Source organism: Zalophus californianus, chromosome 7, assembly GCF_009762305.2.
Source record: "Zalophus californianus isolate mZalCal1 chromosome 7, mZalCal1.pri.v2, whole genome shotgun sequence".
NCBI lineage: Eukaryota > Metazoa > Chordata > Mammalia > Carnivora > Otariidae > Zalophus > Zalophus californianus.
In genome coordinates this window covers 99,260,977-99,276,722 of record NC_045601.1, presented here as the reverse complement: position 1 = coordinate 99,276,722, position 15,746 = coordinate 99,260,977, and the positions used below count along the sequence as shown (strand labels likewise).

General features: G+C 42.6%; 1 protein-coding gene across 6 annotated transcripts in view; it reads right to left on the bottom strand.

Annotated features, from left to right (window-relative positions):
- PKHD1 (PKHD1 ciliary IPT domain containing fibrocystin/polyductin) overlaps positions 1 to 15,746 on the bottom strand; it is a 471,355-nt gene that overhangs the window by 433,057 nt on the left and 22,552 nt on the right. For 5 of the 6 annotated variants that reach the window (XM_027602298.2, XM_027602301.2, XM_027602300.2 and 2 more), the window contains exons 7-14: positions 14,330 to 14,408; positions 12,970 to 13,044; positions 10,473 to 10,537; positions 9,920 to 9,959; positions 8,995 to 9,065; positions 6,062 to 6,163; positions 5,161 to 5,256; positions 2,437 to 2,578 (exon numbers count right to left, since the gene is read on the bottom strand). In XM_027602298.2, the coding sequence (XP_027458099.2) occupies positions 2,437 to 2,578; positions 5,161 to 5,256; positions 6,062 to 6,163; positions 8,995 to 9,065; positions 9,920 to 9,959; positions 10,473 to 10,537; positions 12,970 to 13,044; positions 14,330 to 14,408 (670 nt within the window). Of the gene's footprint in view, positions 1 to 2,436; positions 2,579 to 5,160; positions 5,257 to 6,061; positions 6,164 to 8,994; positions 9,066 to 9,919; positions 9,960 to 10,459; positions 10,538 to 12,969; positions 13,045 to 14,329; positions 14,409 to 15,746 lie in introns of those variants that run through there. The other variant, XM_027602302.2, reaches the window with a different exon arrangement.

Sequence of the window (15,746 nt, the reverse complement as noted above, 5' to 3'; positions counted from 1 at the left end):
TCCCCCATGGTAGACATTAACTTCACAGAAGCAGGCGTTTATGTGGGGTTTCGCAGACTGCTGTGGCTCTTTAAATATCATATTCCTATGGGTGAAGAAGGATGTGTGCCATAATGTGGCAGAGGTGGACTTCTGGAGAAATCACAAGACTTGAAATCAGAAAAATTCAAAGCTTAGTTCTGCTACTTGATATTTGTAACATTAGAAAAACATTAAAAAAGCATTAGAAAAACACTTTACCCATTGGGGACTATGGTTCCTCATCGGCAAACTAAACCTATAAATACTTCCTCAGTTGTTGCTTCTCATGAACTAACTTGTCTTCAAAGGCCTGGAACATGGTAGTAAGTCAATACTTATCAGTTGAACTGAATAAGAAGATCAGGAGGCACACTGGATATGCTGAGGAAGGTCAGTACGTGCTGTTTGACCTTGCTCTGTGACTGTACATGCGCATGACAAGGTTGGTCATTCCCCAAGATGATGACTTTGCTCTCCACCTTCTAAAACCCTCGATAATGAACACAATGTTGTGCGTAATGTAGGTGATCAGTAAATAGTTTTTAATTGTGTGAAGGTTTACTAATTAAACGTTAGCTCACAAAAAGAGGTGGGGGGAGTGATTTGCTCTGAGCCTACCAGTTACCTCAATACCCACGGAGAGTATTTTTCCAATTAAAAATATTACGGCCCACAGAGAAAAGTCAATCAAACGTGTCAACAATTGTAAATTAAAAGACACATCCTACAACTTCAAAGAATGCAGGCAATTTTATGAAACACTTCAAAAATATGACCATATTTTTTAATGTTTAAGATCCAATTCTAGTGACCTTAGTGTTAGAGACAGCAAATGATTAAACTATCTCAATAAATACCAAGAATATTTTCTGAAAATCATTTTGAAAATAACTATTTTAAAAGTCCACCAATATAATGATCTATCAATAAATCAATAAATATTCTAATTTTTTAATTTAAAAATTTTAAATTTTAAAGAACTGAAGGAGAGAGAGAATGGAAAGAGTTACTCTGGTTTGTGGCTCCTCCAAATGGCAATTAAAGAGACATCCCCTGCAGGTGGTACCATATAACCAAAATGCCCTTTTGTATTTTGAGGTGGTCTGACTCTCTCCTTAACACTCCCCCACACAATGAATATAGCTGAAAGGTTTTCCTTTGAACATTATTGATGGTTCTCAAAAACTATGATAAAGACGTATCATAGGTGCCACAAGGGACCACAATGATTGCCACTTTAAAACTATACATCGGTGGTTAAATACCTAGTTAGTTAGGCTTCTGGGACAATAGAGACTACTCTTTTCTGTTCACAGATTTTCTTCCCTCCTTGGCTTCTTTGATGTCTAAAATTCCCTGAACAGGGAACAAAGTCTTTCATTCCACAATTGAGTTCAAATTTTAAATAGCCAAATCCTTGGAGGAAGTCACGGAATGGCTGGAATTCACATTCAGGGGTCATGACCAACCTCTTTGAGAAGAGGTTGGAAAAGAGAAGAGATCATCACACCGTAAAGAATCCATCCCTCTGTACATACGCTGAGGACACACGAAGGAAACAGTGTGTCTAAGCAATTCTCAACTTTTTATATTTTTAAGACCACTTTAGAAAACTAGACATTTTGGCCATGTCCTTGAAGGGATTAAAAATACTCAGAACGACACTAATAGGAAAACCATAATTACATTGTTATAGAAAACAACGTTATAGAAAACAGTTTTAGAAAACATCACTGTTGTAGAAAACAACGTCTCTCAGAGCCCATAATAGCTTTCCCTGTTACGCACCAGCCATTGGGTTGACCTTTGACACTGGGTGCTTGATCCAAATGACCAAAAGTCATATTCCTGCTTCTTTCTTTGGCATCAGCCAGATATTGGTTTCACGTCTTAGCCACGTACCTACAGCAAGTTTTACCCTGCTCTCTACCAAGTCTCCTGGCTTATTCGGCTCAATGTTCCAATTAATAGTCATCTCCCAAAGCAGACTATAAACTGACTTGTAGAAAATATAAATTTTACTTATTGATCAGAAGTTCTGGAGGGGAGGAGGGTGGGGGGATGGGTTAGCCTGGTGATGGGTATTGAGGAGGGCACATTCTGCATGGAGCACTGGGTGTTATGAACAAACAATGAATCATGGAACACTACACCAAAACAAATTATGTAATATACGGTGATTAACACAACAATAAAAAAATTAAAAATAAAAAAAAAAGAAGTTCATGTGCACCTATAAAAGGCTTGTGTTGCACTAGCATGATGGACACTGGTTGAGAACAGTGGCCAAACTGTTGTTGAATCGGTGGCTGTTCGAATTTCTCCCCTGGAAATCTCATTGCTTATTGTCTCCTGGTCTCCCCTAGGCCAGGAAAGACACTTTTGATAGGAACTCCCACTTTTCCTACAGCATACCTAAAGAGCTGTCCTTCTTTTGACCAAAAGCCAAACGGCGAACTGGCATTCGGGACAATCTGCCACTGGTACCCAGGGGTGGCTTCAGTTAGATCCAAGCCCTCGACAGCATCTCCGACTTCAAACAGAAGCCCCCGGTTGCCTGTAAGACATGCATACCTCATACACATCGGAGGACATTCGTCCCCAAACTGGGGAACTACTTTACCTCAGATAACAGAGTGAAGGTGATCCAGATACTCTCTACAAAGATGAGTCCACCGAGACCCAGATGGAGTAGTCATGTGAGAGGTTCTACAGATAACACAAATGTTCTGGAAAGCAGAAAATATTGTGTACTGTAGGATTGAGCCTCTTGGAAAGAGATACTTGATAAGGAGCACAAAGGGGAAATATTCTCAGAGGACCACAGAAGGGTAGGGAGCCCTTTTTAATGGGAGTGTCAGGGAAGGAAAAGCCAGGCATGGGGAGAACTGACCAAGCAAACAAACGCTATGATTGAGTAAAGTAGGACAACATAATCGTGCGCTTTGGCTTCTCTTGTTCAGGAGTGAACTTCAGTATCTTTTTTTTTTTTTTAAGATTTTATTTATTTATTTGAGAGAGACAGAGGGTGCACAAGCATGAGGGGAGGGAGTGCAGAGGGAGAGGGAGAAGCAGGCTTCCTGCTGAGCAGGGAGCCTGATTCGGGGCTCGATCCCAGGACCCTGAGATCATGACCTGAGCTGAAGGCAGACGCTTAACCAACTGAGCCACCCAGATGCCCCCTCAGTATTTTTTAAGGTCTAGTTCAGCCTGGGAATTTTATTCCCTACAACCCCTTTTTCCCAGAAAATCAGCAATCCTTGAATTTTTCACATGTCATGGCCCCAATGTGTGGACTCACACATGGAACAAATTATGTGGTGTGCTGTCATTACATGATAATTTCAGTGATACTCTACTGATTAACTTGTTTCATATTGAGCAAACCCTGACACCAAAGGTACATGTACAATCAATATTACATGATTGCCCCCTTGGACTGAGGGTGCAGCTAGGGAATCATCCATTTGTGGATTCGGATTTCAGCTCTGCTGCTTTCTACATGTGCAGCTTCGAGCAAACTGCTTAATGCTTTCATTTTCTTGTGCATCAAAATGGGGACAACAATAAATAGAGATCATGCACCAAAGACTAAGGGAGATGGAGTTATATGTCAATTGTATCTCAGTAAGGCTGGAGGGAAAATGAGTCAATTTGATAATTCTGGCAAAAAAAAAAAAAAAGACTAAGGGAGCTTAAAATATATACACAAAGAGCCTGAAATATAGTTAAGTACTCAATAAAGGATCGCTGAGGTAATCATTATTATTTTAAACTACTACTGTTGTTCCTTGTGAAATCCAAAAAAAAAAAAAAAAAGGAAATAGATAAGGAACAAGCAGAAAAATAAGAGCATATTTTAAAATAGTACTTGGATTACTGGAGAACTATTTTAATGCCTGCCCTGTGCATGGAAAGATGTTCTGGGCACCCCTGGCCTCCCGTCAGGAGAGACCAGCCACACCGCCCCCACCATTTCCACTGTACCAACCAGTTGTTGTCAAATGCCCTCTGCTTTAGGAGCACCACTGCTTTACATAGTGATTTGGACTCCTTTCATGGAAAAAACTTCAAAAGGTCTCCATAAAGGACGCTAAGTCCCACAAACAGCTGCATTCAGGAAATTATCCTACCATCACCCAAGTAGCTAACGCAGGAACCACTCGAAGAGGGGCGGCTCTCTATTTCCTGAGAGGAAACACGCATCCTCTCTATCACCTGCTTCAGTAGTTTTGTTTGCTGGGATGGGAGCTTTCCCTGACTAAAAATGGCAGATCTGGGACCTGGAGAATGCTCAAGCCAAAGCTTTGCATGCGTTTTCACACCTGACTGGCCTTTCTTTAGAAAGGCTTCTCCCCCCGCTGGGTTACTTTCCCTGTAAGTGTGGAGCTTCTGGAGTTGAGCTCCCTGTCTGTAGTTGAACCGTGAAGTCAGCCCCCGTGGGGCCGGTGAGGACCACAGATGCGCAGCGCATGGTTCCAGGCTACGTAACCCGCCAACCGCCCTCGGTCCCTAACTACACCTGAGCTTCCAGAAAAGTGCTCCAGCGCTGTGCTCTTCATCTGCAGAGAAGAACATGTGGAACCTGTCCCCTTGCCTGCCCCATTTCTGCCCACTTCAGGCATCAACTTGAGGGAATGGCACAACACATCCCTACTTTTCAAAGAAGCAGGCAGCCACCCAGAGGGAAGAAGAAATGGCATTTAAATGCACCCCACTGCGCCCCACTCCCTGGCCTTGCTTGCTGCTATCATTCAGAGCACAGGAGAGGGCACTTGAATGCTCTGGTCTTCTTAGACAATGGGCTCCCAACTGACCCATGGTGTGGAGGGAGGCAGCTTAGGGGTTTCCACCAGTAGCTACAACAATGTCTTGACTGAAGTTATGCTTTCTACGTCAGGCCTCCCCTGAACCCCACTGGCCATTCGTCTGGTTGGGGCTAGCAGTACAGTGTCACGAGACATCGGAACAAAGCTAAGGGCCCCTTTGAAAGGAAAGCCCTGACAGTGGTATCTCGGGCCCAGAGCTCACTGAGCTAACCAATCAAACAGCTGAGGCAGCAAACACTCATTTCTTCCTCCCCGTCCCTCGTGGTTGTAACCAGAGTTCATTGAACAGTCATGGTGATGACTTCCTTACCTGCCTGAGGGGCAGTGAGCGTTGCACCTTTTCCTGGAGCCCTGGTGGTGCACTCAATCTTCCTGGGAGACACGTGTCTAATATCACATGGAATACCTGAGGAGAACTCTTTAATTAGATAAATGGATAAAGAAAGAGAGAAAGAGAGAAAGAGGTCTATAGATGTAATGGCAGGACAACACAACCACACTGAAGTTGACAGGCTCCTACTCTAAGGCAATGAACTGGACGTGGGTGACATAGCAAACGTTGTCCCCCCAAATGGGGGGGGGCCAGGAAAGGGAGAGCGCAGGGCAACAGGACATAGGGCAGCTTAGAGTAATCATAAAGAAAGCCAGGCAAAGCAATGCCGTTCACTGAGAACGCACCCAACCATTCAGCTGAGCATGGGAGGGTAAGCGTGACGTAAGATGGTGAGGACATTTTCCTGCATCCTTGACATCACCAACTGGAGGAGCCTCCCACCTGGCAGAACAGAAGGTTCTAGAAGAGTCCCACAAAAGGATTAGCCAAGAGGGAATTCCAGAAGAATCTGCATAGCAAATGCCTGTCTACTCCAGCTTATATAGAGGGCTAAGCAAGGAGGGTGGAGAGAGATGTTGCCTTTCAGTAGGAGAGACCTTTGTGAAGAGGCAGCTGTATTTCCCCTTCTCTTCATTCCCAGGATGAGGACCCCTGAGGGAATTGCCCGTGAATTATGTGTGTCCGCAGAACACTCTGTTCCTGCAGGACTGCAATCCCACCTGATCTCAACCAAATGAGTCAAATATCTTAGGACAGGATGGCATGAGTTGCAAGAGGCAAAAATTGCTTCCCCCACTCTCACCATGCTATAAGATATACATAATCTCCTGCAGCATTTAAAACTCTGAACTATTTTCAGCCATTTCAACTTAGTTACCTGCTATGGTAACCTGGGCAGGATTGTCGAAGAAGTTTCCTGTAATTGTGATGTCTGTTCTTCCCCCAAGGCTCCCAGTTTCTGGAAACACTGATAGTATTTCTGCAAAAGGAAAAAAAAAGTAAACTTCCAAATATAGACCAGAATGTGACCCAAATAATAATATAATAATAGAAGGAAAGCTATCAACAATGTATTCCTTACTTGAACTTTTCTAAGATGAGCAACGGTTGGAAATTTTTCTAGTAATAGTCATTTAAAACACATATAAGGACTCATCTATAACAATATGAATAATACATATAAGATCGATATTTGAAAATGACTGAATGCAGTCACTCACGCTGTCAGCAGAAATCCCTACATACCATGATGCTTTCTTAGGCAATCTGTCACCAGAATTCAAGTACTCGATGTATAAGTTACAGAATAGTAGGTTATACGTTACAGAGGAATCAACTTTGGAAGCACCAGGCAAGGCTTCATTCACCCTTATGAGTCTGCAGTTTGCACTAAGCAAAAGAACGCATCCCACCATCGTCTTCAGGAGCCTTGCCCTCCTCCCCATCCTGCATGCTCCTCCCCCTGTGTGCACTCACCACCTCAAACCTTCCATGCTGTCTTCCATGTGTTCTTCCATGCTGTCTCCTGACTGCTTCAAAACCCCACTGTCATGTGCCACATAGCCCCCAGGATGTAAGATTTTCTGGTGCTTTCTTCTCCTATGATCCAACTTTGACCATTCTAAGTTCCATTCCCTCCAGGGGAAAGAGGAGTTGTGTTCTCCAATAAACTGAAGATACAAAGAAGCTAATCATGAATGGTTTGGAGTCTATCACAGCATTTCTTACATAATGCTCTTGCCCATGAAACAGTATAATTATGACATCCTGGGCAAGTGGTTAGAGAAAGCACATGAAAATGCACAGGGGCGGTTTAGGAGTGCAGCGAGGGTCTGGTGGAGTAGAAAGAAATTTCTAGAAATGACTCCTGAGCCAAATCTTAAAGCATGAATTAGAACTGGCCAAGTGAAGGAGAGAGAGAGAAGGGAAAGGGTGTTTAAATAAAGCAAGTGATAGTCTGAGTGTGGAGAGAGGTTGCATTTCAAGCCCATGTCAGTGTCGCTGGAATATAAGAGGGAAAGATGGAGCAGGAGCAGATGAGGAGAAGACCAGAATCTGGTACGTGGTACCATTTTCTATAGAGGGCGGCCAGCAGAGGAGAGGCATCGGGTGTGTGTTTGGTGTAGGGTATGGTGGTGGCGATGTAGAGCGAGGACCATTCAGGGGACAGATGGCAGATAGGGGCCCCTGGGAACCACTTTGGCAGGCCGGGCAAGAGATGATGGGGTTCTGAATTGAGGCAGTGGTTGTAGAGATAGAGCAGATACCTCATCTTTAAGAGATCGATGGGAGGTCTAATTGCAATAGTAATCTAAAACCGTATCAAGAAATCAATGGGAGGTAAAACCAACAGAAACTGGTAACTGAATGGATTAGAGACAAGAAAAGGGAGGAAAATTGTAGATGAATCCCAAGACTCTTGCTCATCTCCCTTTTTTGACAGCTTTTGGAGTTAGGACAGACACCATTTTGTCCAGCTTGTAGATATTTAATTACAGCTCAGAAAAGCTAAGCGACTTAACCAAACTCAGGGAGTAATTGAATGGCAGTCCTCAGGGAGCTCTGCCAAGAGCTCTCTGTCATTGTCCACATCCCGTCTCCCACAACCTCTCCTGCTTTGAGAAAGTTCTGGCCTGAGAGGCCTCATGCCAAGAAGACATTGGTGCTGGAAATATGAAATAGTTGTGTGATTGGAGATACCTGTCAGCCTGTGTGGCATTCAGGGTTCAATTGTGTTAGGCACAGTCACAAGGAAGCTTGGGGTCAGGTGGCCAGGAAAGTGTACCTCCCATTGCATATTGCCTGTGTGCGTAAGATTTCAAATCAGATCTGCATTTTCTAGTATTGGGACCCTTGGTTTCTTTGCCTTTCTGGGTCTGTGTCTTCATCTGTAAAATGAGACTAGTACTGTCCGTCTCATAACTGAATTAAATAAACATTGAGATCACATGTAAAACACTCAGCAATCCCCAGCCATGCTTCTCTCGGCCCTCACTATCACCTTCCCCTCGGGTGCTTCCTCAAACGGACTCCCAAAGAGACTAGTTACACGGGTTAAAGAAAATAAAGGCAAGCGTCAAAATTCAGCTTTTTACACAATTAGACTATCTAGAGAGTGAATGACATTTGCCCCATGACCTACAAAATTTCTTGCACTTTTGGTAAAGGTAGATCCTGCTGCCCCTGGAATGTGTTCCTCCCTCACAGACGTGTCTTCAGTGGTTTTATGATCATCGTCAAGACTCAAATCTAAGCACTCTTCTTTAGTGGTCAATTTCCTGCTACAGAATTGGGTTCACAGTTTCATGCAAGCTTCCAATTTTCAGCATTCACTTTTTAGCACGGAGGTTTACCCATCAGATAGCAACACCATAGTTGAGCATGAATATCAGCAAGTCATAAATTGTTGGATGAATGCTCAGAGGTGGCGTTAAAGTAACTGGAAAGACACACTTTCGTACTTTTCAGCGCCACCTCTTTACTGTTATTTCTCAGAACATAGAACAAGGATGACCTCCTTTCTTTCATTCAGTTTATATCCACAAACTTTGTATAAAAGCCTATGATTGAGCCTCTTTTAATATAGTAATGAAAGCTGACACTCACACAAGCAACTTCTGCTCAAAACCCAAGGGTCACCCATCATTATGGCGGGGACAGCTTCAGGTGCTCATGGTTATAGAGAAATGGTGCCAGGAGGGAAGGAGGGAAGGAGGGATCCCCCTCCTCCTCATCTCCCAAGGGAAGGAGGATCCAACGTTGAGTGAGGTGTGAGGGAAGGAGCGAGGAGTTCAGGGAGGACAGTAGTACCTGAGTATGTCTGGTACAGGAAAAGGTCCAGTTTAGCACTGACCAGCCATGCATTCTTGTGTACCATGGACCTTCCAAGACAAAGTTTTGTTTTAGATGAAAAAAGCATTTAAGATTGCATTTCTTAAATCGGCTACCTAAAACGAAGATTGGGAGCCAATTTCCCCTGATCTTTAGAACAGTTTGGATAGCTTTGATGAGTAGAGAATGATACCAATGGGGCAACATGTGTTTTGTGATTTAGAAAGTTTTTGATAATAATACCTACTTCACAGAGCATAACAAGTGTTAGGGAAAGATGAACATGAAAGGGCTTGGTAAGGAGCTGGCCTAGAGTAGATACTCCAAGGATTTTAGTGTGATTCCTTCCTAAATTTGAGAGAAAGAGAGAGAGAACCTCCATACCTGGGGCTGTGAGCTTTAGGTGATGTGTCACTATCACCACAAAGGGATGAATATCAGCTAGAGAGTATGCTTTTAAGGAAAACCCCTGACAAATTATATGGTGTCAGAACATTAGGTAAGGCATGCAGAAACCATTCAGAATCATAATCCACTCTCCAAAACTCTGAAATTTGGATGCTTTCCATCTTGAAGAGGGCATTTCCTGGAATGGCACAATGCATTTCATGGAACAATGCACTGTTTTAAATTGACAGCATTATGAGATTACTTAAGACCTAATTCCCACAATTTTGTGCCACCATCACATCGAAACATTTACATTACCTCAAGATGAGTATGGCAGACACAATTTTATTCACCTAAGTAAAAGAAATCAAGTGGGTACAGGGGGCTTCATTATGCTATTCTGTCCCTGTATCTCTGGAATTTTTCATTATAAAAGATTCAAAAATATAAGAAAGACAAGAAAGAGATCAATAATATACGGTGACGATAAATTTGCTTACTTCCAGTTACTTACTTTCCTTTGTTAAATACTGAGAAACTAACATTCTGGGAGCCTGTAACAAAAAGAAACAGACATTAACACAGGAGACTGCCTGTATCACCGGGACCAGGCCATTGCTACCATAAACCCAAGGACTCCAGATATCACCAAGTTACCACCCAAACCTGTAATTTCTTTAACAGTGCCCAAAATAAATACCTCCGAGACTCAGCACCATCACTGTTGACTTCCAACAATAAAAGGATAAATGCGGTAGCACACAGCAGGCAAGAGCCCAGGCTTACAGTACCACTAAACGTGATAAGCCCACAACCAGCTGCACTGGTTACTAGCTGCAATTTTCTCACCTATAAAGTGAAAATAATTCCACCAACCTCACCAATCCACTCACTGTGACGATTAAATTAGTTTCTATTTAAGCCGTTTCATGTAGCTTTTTAAACAGTTCTCAATACATGGTAGTTACTATTCTCATCCTCGTGAGAACCAATTCTGGAACAGTATTTTTCTGATACACAAAAAGAAACAGATAAGACGTTCAACTTAGGTTACTTCTTGAACAGACCGATGTAGTTGCCTTCCACACGGCACTGCAGAGTTCCAAGACCATGGTCTTCCCAAAGAGGGTAACTAGAGAAAGAACCAAAACCTGAGGTGAGAATTACCAGACATCTCAGTTCAGAAGTTCTGACTCTTTAGGCAGGAAAGTAAAAAAAATAAATAAATAAAAAGCCAGTTAGTCAGTGAAAATTGGCAGATACCGAAGGCATAATGAACTCATTGGAGCAAATATGTAGAATAGTACTAACTAGAGTTCTCATCAATACATATGCTATCAGCCAAACACAGTGTGAGAGACAAAATTTAACTCGCTCTTAACCTCTTTTTCAGACCTTTCCATTCCTTCCAAAACCTTTACAACAAGGACAGCAAACTCTTAACAAGAAAAAAAAAAAAAACCTATTAAGTGTGAACCCCCCTACGGATTGGGATAAGATATTTATAAATGACATATCTGATGAAGGGTTAGTATCCAAAATCTATAAAGAAGTTATCAAACTCAACATCCAAAAAACAAATAATCCAGTTAAGAAATGGGCAGAAGACATGAATAGACATTTTTCCAAAGAAGATGTCTAGATGGCCAAGAGACACATGAAAAGATGTTCAACATCACGTATCATCAGGGAAATACAAATCAAAACCACGATGAGATACCACCTCACACTTGTCAGAATGGTTAAAATTAACAACACGGGAAAAAGACAGATGTTGGTGAGGAAGCAGAGAAAGGGGAAGCCTCTTACACTCTTGGGAATGCAAGCTGGTGCAGCCACTCTGGAAAACAGTATGGAGGTTCCTCAAAAAGTTGAAAATAGAGCTACCCTATGACCCAGTAATTGCACTACCAGGTATTTACCCAAAGGATACAAAAATAGTGATTCAAAGGGGCACGTGCACCCCAGTGTTTATAGCAGCATTATCAACAATAGCCAAACTATGGAAAGAGCCCAAATGTCCATTGACTGATGAATGAATAAAGAAGATGTGGTGTGTGTGTGTGTGTGTGTGTGTGTATATGTATATATATATATACACAAACACACATATATATATGGAATACATATACAATGGAATATTATTCAGCCATAAAAAAGAATGAAATCTTGCCATTTGCAACAATGTGGATGGAACTGGAGGGTATTATGCTAAGTGAAATAAGTCGGTCAGAGAAAGACAAATACCATATGATCTCACTCGTATGTGGAATTTAAGAAACCAACAAATGAACATAGGGGAAGGGGAAAAAAAGAGAAGGAAGGAAGCCATAAGAGACTCTTAACTCTAGAGCAAACTGAGGGTTGATGCAGGGAGATGGGTGGAGAATGGGCTAAATGGGTGATGAGTATTAAGGAGGGCACTTGTGTTGAGTACTGGGTGTTATAGGTAAGTGATGAATCATTAAATTCTCCTCCCGGGGCGCCTGGGTGGCTCAGTCGGGTAAGTGGCTGCCTTTGGCTCAGGTCATGATCCTGGGGTCCTGGGATCGAGCCCCACATCCAGCTCCCTGCTCAGTGGGGAGCCTGCTTCTCCCTCTCCATCTGCCCGCCACTCTGCCTACTGGTGTTCTCTCTCTCTGTGTCAAATAAATAAATAAAATATTTAAAAAAAAAAATTTTCCTCCCAAAACCAGTATTACACTATATGTTAACTAACTAGAATTTAAATAAAAATTTGGGGAGAAAATTGTCAACCCACAAAAGAAAGATACTGAGCAAACAAACTGAAGACACCAGGAAGAAACTACATTATAGAGTCTGGCTCTACAACATGCCAGTCCTATAAAACTAAGCTATAGAGTATAATTCTTTTGATGGCCTCAAGAGAAGGTTAAATCTACTCAATCCTGAGTGAAGTGAAAATCCAGCAAAATGTTGGTTAGCTAAACTGTAAGCATGTAGACACTCATTTTAAAAAATTCATTGTAATACATAAACAAACAAAGTTTAGTTGTTTTAGTTGTTTTTTTTTTTTTTTCCCCTCCCTTTGGCTGGTCAGTATAGTGGAGTGGTTAAGAGCATGAACTTAGAGTCTGGCTAGTCAGCCCCGATACTCATTCCAGCTCTACCACTTTCTCTTTTCAAGGCCTTGGGCAAGTTACTGGACCCCTCTGTGCCTGAGTTTCCTCATCTATAAAGTGGAACTAATAACCATTTGTCCTCACAAGGATATTGGGTAACTTAAATGTAAAAGTGTTAGAGCAGGGCCTGGCCTAGAATGAGCACTTAGTATTAGCTATTTGTTTTCAAGAAAGTTTTCAGAATCCATTTCAATTTGCATTTTGAATCAATTACCATGTATTTTCCAGTAAGTCTAAAAATAAGGCAGTCATCAGTTATGGGTGGTCTATATTAAAAAATAGATTGTGTGTGTGTGTGTGTGTGTGTGTGTGTGTGTGTGTGTGTGAGAGAGAGAGAGAGAGAGAGAGAGAGAGAGAGAGAGAGACAGAAACCCACATGGAAGAACCTAAAAGCATGTATGTAGGCAGGAAAGACACTCACCGGCTTCCTGTCTGCCTGTTTACAAGAGAGCAGGCTGTGACCCATTTGTCTCCTTGAGCTTCCAAGATCAATGGGCTGGATAAAAAATGGGGGGAAAAAAGACATGAGACAATAGCGTAAGGCTCCCAGTAAACATTCCTGGCAACATTCACAGGAAACGTTGTTCTGAGCATTCTCCTCTGGATTTATGGGGCATTCTGCAGGTGGCCAAAGCCTGTCCCCTGAGGAAATGTTGAATCAATTCTCAGCCTGCAGGTAGGAGTGCACAGCACTATTTCATGGTCCACATTTTCACACAGCAGAAGGAGCATTTCCCTTTTCCCCCAAATCTTCATCATGTCCACATTGGCTCTCCTGGGTCTACACAGAACCACTGTGGAGTTTATGTCTTTGTTCCACCTTTCAAATGCTGTATCCCAGACCCAGGCTGACATGGCACCAAGCAGTGAATGTGACATATTATTAAGGGTGCCCTTGGGGCTTCTAGCCTCCACAGAAAGAGTCATTTCCTTTCAAGACAAGTTGACCACGACTTAATGCCAGAAATGTAGATCCTTAGAGGAGCCAGATCATGTCCTCTTCAACTAGGGCAGAATCACAGAGACGGAACCGAACAGAGGAGGATACCCCATCCTCTCTAGGAGTACGAGGGAAATTAGACACAGTATATAGAATCTGCTCAGCTATAGTAAGACTAGATTCCCTTTACCTCATCAATCCTCACAGTAACTACTTCAGATGTTGCATAATCAGGTGCTTAGAGCTTCCGCCAAAGACTACAACTTCACCACTTTCCCTCTGGTTCTTCTCTTTCCCTAGCACACATGATCTAATAGTAACACTTTCTGTTTCAAGAGTCTCTGGTGAAGAAAGTCATGTTGGCAATCCCAATCATTCCCACAAAACAGTAAAACTCAACGGCTCTCAGTGCCTTCTCCCGCATCTTCCTCCCATCACACTAACATAATTTCTAAATGCACAAACGCATACCAACCAAACAGGGAAGTTATAATGGTCTTTTGGGTTCACACATCGTTTTTTAAAAAATTTATTTCAGCCTGAGAAACAAGGGGGAGAAGGGTAAGAATCGAAAAAGAAAACCCACAGATGCAATTACAGCACGATTCACGCTGAGCACAGAGTGACTAGTTGTCAGTAAATAAATGGACCAACTTAATCGACCAGTTGCAATTACATTAACAAAGTTTGCTGAAGCCCAGCTCACCAGGGACCATAAACTGCAAAGAGGAAAACAGCAGTTCTGTGCCAACTGCTCACAATTTATTGCTATCGGGGAAGCTGGTCTCAGGAAGCAACCCAGCATATTTGTAACTAGTTGAACACCGAAACACACACTTACCTATCAATGTACTCAGCATCAAAATCAAAGGTTTCTGATCTTCCAGTGATAATCCAGCCATACACATGTATTAGTTTTCCTGTTTTAAGAAGATTTTTTTAAAAATGTAATAGACTTAGCTCCAACGATAAATTATAAACTATTTCTTTTTGGTTTCATCTATTTAATACGGCCAAACTGGCCATGAGTCAGAATATTAATGCTTTTTCACAAACTGTACAACAGGAAAGGAGCCCCAAGTATGATCCGGTGATCAATACTACCCGTTGGAAAGGCTAAAATAACCAATTATTGCAATCACAGGCTTAATCATCTATGTATGGAGCACAGAAGCAATAAGAGGCCTTCCTCACCGTCCCACGAGGCTTTCAGGAGGAAGGGGCCGGTTTCCACACGCTGCCTTGTTCTACCCTCTTGGCTGTGTGTAGACCATCCACCTAACGTGGGATTTAAGGACCGTGTGCCTTGGGGTGCTCCGCATTTCATGAGACTTTCCTCTGGACACTTGCTAATATGGACAACCCAGGAGGTGCCTATCCCACGACCTGGATGGGTATTCGGGATATTAAACTTTTTTCCATACCTCAGAGTACAAAAGATAAATGTCAAGGATGACCCAAATGGATGCAAACTAAGAAAGGAGGGGATGAGATGAAATAGAACAGAGTTATGGCTTAAAGGATGGGCAATGGCTCATCCCATTCATGGAACCAATATGTCTGTGTTCAAAGATAGGGCAAATTGGGGACCTGCAGACAGTCATTGTCTGCCTTGCCCCCTGACAAACGGATGACTTCTACTGCTGAGCTCCTCTATGTGACTCACAGGGATTTCCACTGGGTGGCAAGCATTTCCTTAATACTCCCCTCTTTTGGTTCAAGTTCAAGAGGAAGTGTGGGCATCAGCAATCCCCTCTCAGCAACTCTCGGTACTGCCCCTACCTGCTCTGCTCACAAAGAGGTGAGAAAGGAATCTGATGCAACTCTCTCAAAAAGAGTTTGGGGGCCCCTCCCGGATGCTACATGAGCTGCTTTGTTCCATCGTTTAAAGCACCTAAACTCCCCTCTGCGGAACTACACGAGGCAAAGTTTTAAGCAAACGCACCACAGTGAGGTGATGTAGTTAAAGTTCACCAGACAACTCCACGACCTGGAAATGTGTGCCTGCCAAATAATTAGAGAATTTAACCATCTGTGCTGTAATCCTGTAGCATCACAAACCACATTAAGAGATGAGAGAGGTTTTGGCTAATAAGTAAAACCTCAAAGATGGAAGAGAAAAGAGCGCCGAGGAGGCTCATGAGGTCACTGAATGCTGAGGACTTGGGATCTCTTCACGGCCACATTCAAAGTCACAAAAGAACATTACCAAGAAGTCGTTCCCTTCACAATATGCTTGTGTAGTATTAATCTGAGAT